This window comes from Gorilla gorilla, chromosome 9, assembly GCF_029281585.2.
Source record: "Gorilla gorilla gorilla isolate KB3781 chromosome 9, NHGRI_mGorGor1-v2.1_pri, whole genome shotgun sequence".
In the NCBI taxonomy this organism is placed as follows: Eukaryota; Metazoa; Chordata; class Mammalia; order Primates; family Hominidae; genus Gorilla; species Gorilla gorilla.
In genome coordinates this window covers 65,484,783-65,494,660 of record NC_073233.2, presented here as the reverse complement: position 1 = coordinate 65,494,660, position 9,878 = coordinate 65,484,783, and the positions used below count along the sequence as shown (strand labels likewise).

Here is a 9,878-nt window from a genome sequence, read left to right as displayed (position 1 = left end):
TGAAACCTCGTCTCTACTAAAAATACAAATATTAGCTGGATGTGGTGGCAGGTACCTGTAGTCCCAGCTCATCAAGAGGCTGAGGCAGGAGAATCACTTTAATCCGGGAGGCGGAGGTTGCACTGAGCTGAAATCATGCCATTGCACTCCAGCCCGGGTGACGAGAGTGAAATTCCGTCTCAAAAAAAAAAAACAAAAACAAAAACAAAAAAAAGAGGATAACCTGGATGACTTACCATGATTTTAGATTCCTCAGTCCCACCTACTGAATCGATTTTTGGAAATGGAACATGGGACTCTGCATTTTCAACAAGCATACAGGGAATTCTTATGTAACTTGCTCAGATATACAGGGCTAGGTCTAGTCAATTCCATCTATGAAAATATTAAGAACCTTTGCTTCAGATATAAAAATAGACAAAATGAGAAAAAAATGATATGGAAAGACTGGTTCTTAGTTCTTCCTGGGTGAGGTGTTTCCAGTTTGTAGCAAAGAATATTAGTTCAGCAAGAAAAACAAGTGGCCGGCCATGCGCAGTGCCTCACGCCTGTAATGCCAGCACTTTGGGAGGCCAAGAAGGGTGGATCACTTGAGGTCAGGAGTTTGAGACCAGCCTGGCCAACATGGTGAAATCCTGTCTCTACTGAAAATACAAAATTAGCCAGGCGTGGTGGTACACACCTGTAATCCCAGCTACTCGGGAGGCTGAGGCAGAAGAATCGCTTGAACCCAGGAGGCTGAGGTTGCAGTGAGCCGAGATTGTGCCCCTGGGTGACAGAGCAAGACTCTGTCAAAAAAAAAAAAAGTGGCCAAGTGAGGTCCCAGCTTTGACCTCTGTCACAAAGTACATCAGTGTCAAGAAACTTGTGAGATAGGGCCTTTACACATCATTCTGTGTAACATCTCATTGTATTTAGATATGGCAGAGAGAGAAGTGTTTTTAAGATCATAGATCTTGTCTATGGCCACATCACCCTGAACGCACACGATCTCGTCTGATCATAGATCTTAGCTATAGAGGATTCTCATGGATTGCAATCTATGAGAAAAGATCCATCTGTTTCACTCTCTAATCTAAACCTAACCTTGACACAATGCTTAGCATATAGGAGGTGTTTGGCAAATATTTATTGAATGAGATAAACAAATGGACCAATCCAGAAGGAAGAGAGAAGAGTAGGGTTTGTATCTAGCTCAATGCCAAAGAATAAGAACATAACAGGGAAATAAAGTGTTGCTGACAAGTAGCCAGGCTTTTCTATATAGATAAAAATCATCTCAAGCAGGGCTATCAAAACTCTTTGGAAAGTAAACTCTTAATAGCTTTTTGGCTTTGTACTTCAACCTCTAATCTAACACTACAATTGTTAGACACAAATCAAGCTTTAAAAGCTAGTAGATTTCCTGGTCTCACTAGCCCGTGAAAGTTTTCATACCCAAGTCCTAGTTCAATAAAACAAGACAGGACCATCATCAGGAGCAGCTATATAATTTTAATCTAAAGATTTGGGCATACAGAAAGCATTTCACACAAATTCTCTTGAGTCTTTAATTATATGACAGGACATAAGGACCTCAGAAAAATAAGTATCTTCCCATAGATCTTAACCCTTGATCTCTGCAGCAAAGACAGTCCCCTGGTAATCCAGGTAATATGGTCTGTAATATATTAATAAATAGGCCTATTGACTTCTGACTAAAGGACTGCATATAGCCTGAGAAGCAACATTATGGCCCAGTGGTCAGTACTTATATACATGGGCCTTTTGATCCTACATTTTCCTATTAGGTAGTTAGGATTGGTAGTTTCTAATCTTCTAGTCCTAAGTGTTATATTTAAGAGAGCTACGTATTACAGTGGGCCTTATTCAAGGTTAGTTTTGTCAAATGTTGCAGAAGAATTCCAGTAATTAAAGTAAGTCATTAATTCTTTATGCTTCAGTTTTCTATCTCTAAATTAGCAATAAGCTCCCATGTTCAACTTCAGCCGCATTCAATTTTTAAGAATCTTCAGAAGAAAAAATGTTTCACGTATAGTTAACAAGAATGTTGCTTGATAAAGATTTGGGGCTGAGCTCAAAATAAATCCTGGTATAACCTCCTTCTGGTTGCTCTGGAAAGGACACTGATACATAAGGAAGTAACAAAGATGCAAAGCAGGGAAGAAATAACAGCTTGAAGTGAAGAAATGACACAGACCCCCCACATACACACTTTAAAAACTTTATTTATATAAAAAACTCATTTGTTTTTAAAAGCATTAACAAGACAGAAAGAAAAGAGAAAAGGTATGGAGCAGAACACAAGCCCCTTAGTAGTGTTCGGTGGGAAGGTGGGATTTTTGGTTCTCTGGAATTGAATGTTTAGTGTTTTTTATAAAGAAAAGAGAAAAAAAAAAAGTTAAAGGTCTCCAAAAGCCCATGGCTGTTCTATTACCCACACCCCACCGAGAAAAAAGAGCACCAGGAAAAGAGCAGAAGAGGACAAGAGAAATCAAGAGTGGAGCCAGGTCTGGATGGGGCAATTTTCCCTGTGCAGTGTGCTCTTAGGGTCACAGAGAGCAAAAGGCTCCTTTTTGCCAGAAAAGGTAGATGAAAGTGGGAAGAAATGGGAAGGGGGAAAAGGGTAAATAAGAAATTTTAATGCACGAGTAAAGGGGGTGGTGGGTTGTGCACTTTTCTCCTACCCCATAGCCTCAATATATAAGGGAAGGGGAAGAGAGGGATAAGGAACTCCAGTTGCATGGAACAGAGTTTTAGATTAGATTAAGGGGAGTAGAAGGCAAATAAGGAAAAGGATTAGAAATAATAATAATAACCAACCCGCATAGCAGCTGATTTCTCTAGCTCAACCTGCTAATTAATATATGCTAAAGTGAGAGGGGGCAATACTGGAGGGAGGGGAGAATTGGGGAGACCACTTCCCTGTAACTCCTTCAGAGATGATGGTAAATTCTGGGCACCTAAGGAGTAAGAGTCACACCACTCACTTCTCTTACCAGCCTTACTTTGAGATTCATCAGAATAGGATTTTTGCAAAATCCCACCCATATGCTGTTGAGCAAAAGCTTGCTATGACTGAAATCATGGCTATACCAATCCTCAATGAAGAATCTGAGGTTCTCTCGGTCACTTCTCTTCTTTCTGCTATTTAGGGCCAATAGTAGGTAAGAAAGCAACAAAATATAATTTGTAAAATTATGAGAAATGAGACTGCAGAGGCAAAGAAAGGCACATGGAAGGGTGGGAGGAGATGCACCCCAGGCCAAAGGCACAAAGAAGAGGCAAAGCCAGGGGCAATCCCCACCTTGTAAGGGTAAAAGGGACAGGAGTTATGTACATTAAGTCCTTTAGTTTGCCAACCAATCCAGGGCAGAGGCAAGGGACAGGCCTATAAGGATAGGAAAAGGAGAAACGGGGGAGTGGGGAAGCCAGTTTCAGACTAATTGCTTCATGTACATTCCTACTAGCTCCTCCTAGAGGTCTTCTTCTTCCCAAAAACACATCTTTCTGCTCGTTCTCAACCAAAAGTCTTCCTTGACATTCTCCCCTTTCTACAGCCTCTTGGAAATGGCCAGGCCAACTCAGCAGACATATCACAGGGCAGGAGAGGTGGGTTAAGGACAGCCTGTGTTTAAGGGGCAGCAGCAATAGCCCAGGGTTGGCATGAGGCTTGCAGAAGAGATGGAGTCTGTAGGTTCTTGATGGTCCCTGCCTTGGAGATGAGGAGAGCAAGGTTTCTTAATCCCAGTTTTAGGAGACCTTCACTTACTCAAGGGTCCTTTGCCAGGTGGCATGTGCCAATGTTGCCGGCCTTCTTTGCTTCAAAAATAGCCATTAGGAATAAGGGAAGAGCTCACACTTTCCCCTCTCTAAAAGAAAATAAAAGTCCCTTCCCCACCAGGAAAAAAATCTTGATTAAGAATCGTCAGTTTATCAGACTGCTGGACATTGCATATACAGCATGTAACTTCCAATTCTTCCCACGGCTTCTAGTGAAGATTCCTATTCTCTCCATCCCTCCCCTCCACAAAAGGCCAGGAGTTCCAGGGAAAACTGGCAAAAAGAACTAATCTGCAGCAGTTTCTCAAAATATGCAAATAATTGAGTCAGGTTTCTTGGGAGAAAAATGGAGGGAATGGGGGAGGGGGAGGCGTTGAGACAATTAAACTTCACAGGAAGAAGTTGGGAGTTGATGGAAAGAAGGCAGCCACTTAGGGCTGTAAGGGCAGGAGGCAGCCTGGCAGTTGGCACAATAGTCCAGCGAAGAAAAAGGAAAATCATCAGTCAATTTCACCACCAAAAAATAAAAGTACATATAAGCCCAGATGGAACGGAGATAGTGGTGCTAAATCTTCTGCTGTGGAGAAAAAAGAGAAAGAGAGAATGTTAATGGGGTTGGGATTAAGGAGACCCCCCCCCCAAAAAAAGCTGAGCAAATCTGGAGAAAGGAAAGCAGCACATAATGGAGAATCAGATCACCAGCTACATGTCCCAGACTCGTAAGAGGTAATAATCACAAAAGCAGAACCCCTCGAGCCCCATGTGGCTGAGACTACTTAGTCTCTGGCCTGATCAGATTAGCGTGATTGACAAGTTGCTGGCACTCAGGAGCCTCCTTCCTCAAGGACAATCTTGGGGGTGACTGAAGGACATACCATGGAGGGGTAAGACACTTGGCCCCCCTCATCATCCAAAACCAACACATCCAACTCTTCCTCCAGAGATTCCTGCCCCTCGTCCTGCTGTGAACACATGCAATTTGTTAGTATGAGTAGAGACAGGAACCTCATGAGTGTGTGCCAGAGCTAGGGAAACTCTGAAAATTTGTAAACTCAAACAAAACAAGATATAATAGTAAGAGAAGGGCAAAACATTCATAAACAGGGAGGGAGAGGAAAAAGGTAATGTTTGAAAGTAGATCAGTTAGTGTTAGTCATATCAGTAACACTTTTACAGACATGCTTCCCCCATTTTGACCACTGCAGAATAACGGCCCAAGAAATCCCAACATGAGTCAGAACTCTTACTTTTTCCTGAAAACCCCTACCAGAAAAGGATGCGATCTTTCTCTGTACTTTTTTTTGTGTTTCACAAAACACATAGACTTCAAAATAGAACTAGCCTTAGACAGATAGCAGTATATAAAGAGAATTTACCATCAAGGGTGTTGTTCCCTTCAATGGCTCCATGTCGCCTAGATCCCCTGATCGATCCAGTGTTCTATTGTGGTCTCCTCTCTCATTTGGTGTGGAATAGTTGTTATCTGGTTAAAAAAAAAAAAAATGTACACAGAAATATGACATTCCCCTCTAGTGTAAAATGTATATCAAGCAGATAGGTGTAATTAGGCATCACTGTTGGGAACTGAGCTTGTCAAATGCTCCACAAAGGCATTAAAGTCTGATGGTCCCCGACTTAAAGAACTTGAATCTGGCTGACCGTGGTGGCTCATGCCTGTAATCCCAGCACTTTGGGAAGCTGAGACGGGCAGATCACTTAAGGCCAGGAGTTCAAGATCAGCCTAGCCAACATGGCGAAACCCCATCTCTACTAAAAATATAAGAATAAGCCAGGTGTGATGGTGTACACTTGTAGTCCCAGCTACTCGGGAGGCTGAGATATGAGAATCACGCCACTGCACTCCAGCCCAGGTGAAAGAGTGAGACTCTGTCTCAAAAAAAGAACTTGAATCTAAGATGGAAGACAATATGTATAAAATACCCAGAATATGACATAATAAAGCTAAACAAGAGGTTTGTCTGAAAAGGTTATGGGAATTAAAAGAAGAGCAAGTGAAATATGCTGCAATCGTTAGGAAGGACCTGACAAGGGAAAACAGGACTTGAGTTAAGCCTTTGGAGATAAAGAGAATTTAGAAAGACAAAAGGGAAGGACATACCAGTAAGAGGTATTACATGAGCAGAATCAAACTATAGAGTGAAAAGATAGAATAGCAAGCAGAATAGTTGGGCAGAAACAGATGTATCCATTCACTCCAGAGAAGGAGACTGGGGTAGGAATATAATGGGCTACAAACTTGAATGCGTAGTAATAGGAGAGGCATAGAAAGATTTCTGAAAACCTTTGAGCATGTAGGAATGTAGAAAAAGTAGACGGATCAGATTTTATTAAATTTCCTTACATCCTTCAAAATGGAAATGATCAGCCAATGCTCTCCCAGGATGGTAAATGGTAAGGGTATTAGAAAAAAAACTACAGAGCTAGACAGCTCTCCTTAGCCCAGTGAAATATTACTCCACATCCTTAGGCAGGAATTAATCACCTACCTAGTGATTTTGTGTTTGATCCCATATTGCTCATCTGAATTTCTTCCCGATCAGGTTTCTTATCTGTATGAAGTCAGAAAGTTATCCATGTCAAAAACAATTCTTCAAAATCTGTACACATCATGAAAATTGCTCTCTGGTCCTCCTTCCTTCCCTTCATTCACACTTCTACTTAGCACCAACTATGTGCACCACAATGCCTGGATAATTTTTAAGCTTTTTGTAGAGATGAGGTCTCACTATGTTGCTCAGGCTGGTCTGAAACTCCTGGGCTCAAGTGATTCTCCCACCTCAGTCTCCCAAAGTACTGGGATTACAGGTGTGAGCCATCACACCTGGCCCCTACAGACTCTTAAATCAAAAAACAATTCCATCTAAACTAGCAGTTTTCAAATTATTTGGTCTCAAGGCCCTTTTACAGTCTTAAAAATTATAAGGATCTAAAGAACCTTCATTGGTGTGAGTTTTATGTATTAATTGTTACCATACTGACAAGTTTAAAGTATCTATTTCACTTAATGGTAAACTTCTTACATGTTATCATAAATAATCTTTAATAAAATCCTTTTCATTTTTGTATATCTCTTTGAAATTTGGCTTAGATTCTCATACCTGCTTCTGCATTCAATCTTTTGTGATATGTTATTGTAATGTATATCAAGAAAATCCAGCCTCACACAGATAAAAAGTTGGAAAAGAGGATGATTTTAACAGTCTTTTCAGATAATTGTGGTTATTCTTCTTTAATAGTATACTAATTAGTAGTAGTTTCTTAAAGGTTGACAGTAATGTGGAATCTATAATTAACAATCACTTCATATTCTGTTTAGTTAAAATCCATTGGTCCATCTTGCACTTTTAACGGATCAATTACCTATCTACGATTTTGACATACGTATTTGTCACTTGCAAAATACTGCTTCAAGTTATCCAGATATTCAAAATGCTAACACATAGCATTACACAATATTTTGAAATTACATTCGTTAACATCACTGTTTATTTCATTAGAAAAGTCTTTTTTCATTTTAATCATGTATTTTTTGAGACAGGGTCTTGCTGTGTTGCCCAGGCTGGAATGCAGTAGCACAATCACAGCTCACTGCAGCCTTGACAACCTGGGCTCAAGTGATCTTCCTGCCTCAGCCTCCCAAAGTAATTGGGACTACAGGAATGTGCCACCATGCCTGGCTAATTTTTTTGTACAGACATGGTCTCATTATGTTGCTCAGGCTGGTCTCAAACTCCTGGGCTCAAATGATCCTCCTGCCTCAGTCTCCCAAAGTACTGAGATTATAAGCATGAGACACTACACTCTGCCTAGAAAAGTCTTTTCAGTATTGGGAAGTTACCAGGCTCACGGTGGCAAATAAAAGTTTTTCAAAACTACAATTTCCACTTGAAAGCTCAGGCAGCAAACACTGTGTTATTTTCCTCAAAGCAACAAGCTTATCGCATTCATTTTTGAGAAAATGTCTGCCAAATGCGCACATCTGAATAATCCCTTTGTCTACCACACATTTTTTTCCAAGTAAAAACAGTGTTCCATTAAACAAAGTGGCTAGTGTGGCTGAGCGCCGGATGTAATCCTAACACTTGGCCAAGGCAGGAGGATCGCTTGACCCCAGGAGTTCAAGACCAGCCTGGGTAACATAGGGAGACCCCATCTCAAAATAAATAAACAAACAATTAAAAAGTGGCTAGTCTAACTAGTAACTGAAACAATAACACAAGTACATTTCCTCAAGACAACCATCATGCTTTAATATGCTATTTCATCAGCACAGAATATTAAAAAGATGTATACTCAAGGGTAGAAAAACAATAAAAGTGATTTTTTTTTCTTTTGATAACGGAGTCTCAACTCTGTCGCCCTGGCTGGAATGCAATGGTGCAATCTCGGCTCACTGCAACCTCCGCCTCCTGGGTTCAAGTGATTCTCCTGCCTCAGCCTCCTGAGTAGCTGGGAATACAGGCGTCTGCCACCACACCCGGCTAATTTTTGTATTTTTAGTAGAGACGGGGTTTCACCATGTTGGCCAGGCTGATCTTGAACTCCTGACCTCAGGTGATCTGCCCGCCTCAGCCTCCCAAAGTGCTAGGATTACAGGCGTGAGCTACCACACCTGGCCTGATGCTTTTTCTTCTCCAGTTAAGTGAAAATGGCTCTCTGCTTTTACCTACGTGAGTGGCAATGAAGACCACAATGACTCATTCAGCTTTATGTCACTGCCCTGGTTTGTGCTAAGCCACCAGCAAGAAGCATCACTGCTTTCTGTGCCATCAGTACAAATTTTAACAGTCTTGGGACTCTCAGACCACACTTTAAGAACCAATAATCAAGGAAAAAGCCAAGTGTGATTAAGATAATAATGGTCACAATATACACTTTATGTGAAAAAGAAAAAATTTACAAAACAAAATATATAATTCATCTCAGAGGAAAAATGTGTTTACTCACATGATAAAAATGTTTTAAAAGATACAAGTGGTTTTCTCTAGATAAAAGAAACAAGTGATTTTTTGTTATTTTTCTGATTGTTTATATTTTGTAATTTTAAAATAGTAACTATCTATGACAATATTAGGTATTAAATGGAAATTTAAAAGGAGAAAAAATAGACAAAACAGACTAGAGTTCACTTTCCAGTGTTTTAAGTTCACAAGCAATGATAAAGGAATCACATTCAGGCTAATTACCTGTTTTGTTTTGATTTCTAATGCTTAAGACCTACCCATTTCTGCATTAGGATCCTGGAGTGGAAAATTATTCCCCTCCCCCAAAAGGCTAGCTAATTCAGAAATAATATATATCCTATTTCTTAGTAAGCCACCTAGAACAGCAACAGTGGCTAAAAGGAGAGGGTGTGCCTTCTGGATACTGCACCTGATTTTTGGTTCCGGTCAATGAGAGGGAGAGTACTATCATCATATGAATGACTGCTCTGGCTTCGGGAAGCATTGTTTAGATTCACCTAGAGGCAAACACAAATGCGACAATGTGACAGAATACTGAATTCACCCTATCTTATGCTCTAATGGGCATAAACCTCTAGGTTCCTATTCCCAAATAGAATCATGAAAAAGCAACTTATAAGAGTTGAATAAATACCCTAGACAGTGAGACAAACTAGGATATTATGGCTTCTATTTGTGTTCCAGAACAGGAGATTACAAAGGATCCAAATATTGACACTATCAGAAGAAAATACAGTTTCAGAGAATAGTAAAAATTCCCTCAAAGGGCTACGGTAGATTTGGGCAAAAGTCAAAAAGGCCATCATCCTTCATCATCACCTGCACCTAAAGTATGTTATGACATAGAGGGATACCTGAGCTGTGTCGGCAACAAATGAATTGTAGACACATCATCCTTTTGAGGAGTAAACCAAATCTTTTTTTTTTTCTTTTTTTTTTGAGACAGGGTTTAGCTATGTTGCCCAGGCTGGAGTGCAGCAGTGTGATGTCGGCTCACTGCAACCTCCACCTCCTGGGCTCAAGCAATCCTCCCACCTCAGCCTCCTGAGTTGCTGGGACTACTAGCAAACGACACCACGCCTGGCTACTTTTATTTTTATTTTTGGTAGA

General features: G+C 40.6%; 1 protein-coding gene across 16 annotated transcripts in view; it reads right to left on the bottom strand.

The window, feature by feature from the left end:
* Window positions 1–2,208: 2,208 nt before the first annotated feature.
* The window catches only part of CTNND1 (catenin delta 1), a 69,123-nt gene continuing 61,453 nt past the window's right edge, over window positions 2,209–9,878 (bottom strand). For 12 of the 16 annotated variants that reach the window (XM_019036319.4, XM_055356147.2, XM_019036317.4 and 9 more), the window contains 4 exons: window positions 9,178–9,265; window positions 6,291–6,353; window positions 5,160–5,266; window positions 2,209–4,360 (listed from right to left, as the gene is read on the bottom strand). In XM_019036319.4, coding sequence (XP_018891864.2) covers window positions 4,349–4,360; window positions 5,160–5,266; window positions 6,291–6,353; window positions 9,178–9,265 — 270 coding nt within the window. In that variant the 3' untranslated portion in view covers window positions 2,209–4,348. The remainder of the gene's footprint in view (window positions 4,361–5,159; window positions 5,267–6,290; window positions 6,354–9,177; window positions 9,266–9,878) is intronic. The other 4 variants (XM_055356145.2, XM_055356148.2, XM_063711216.1 and 1 more) reach the window with 1 other exon arrangement.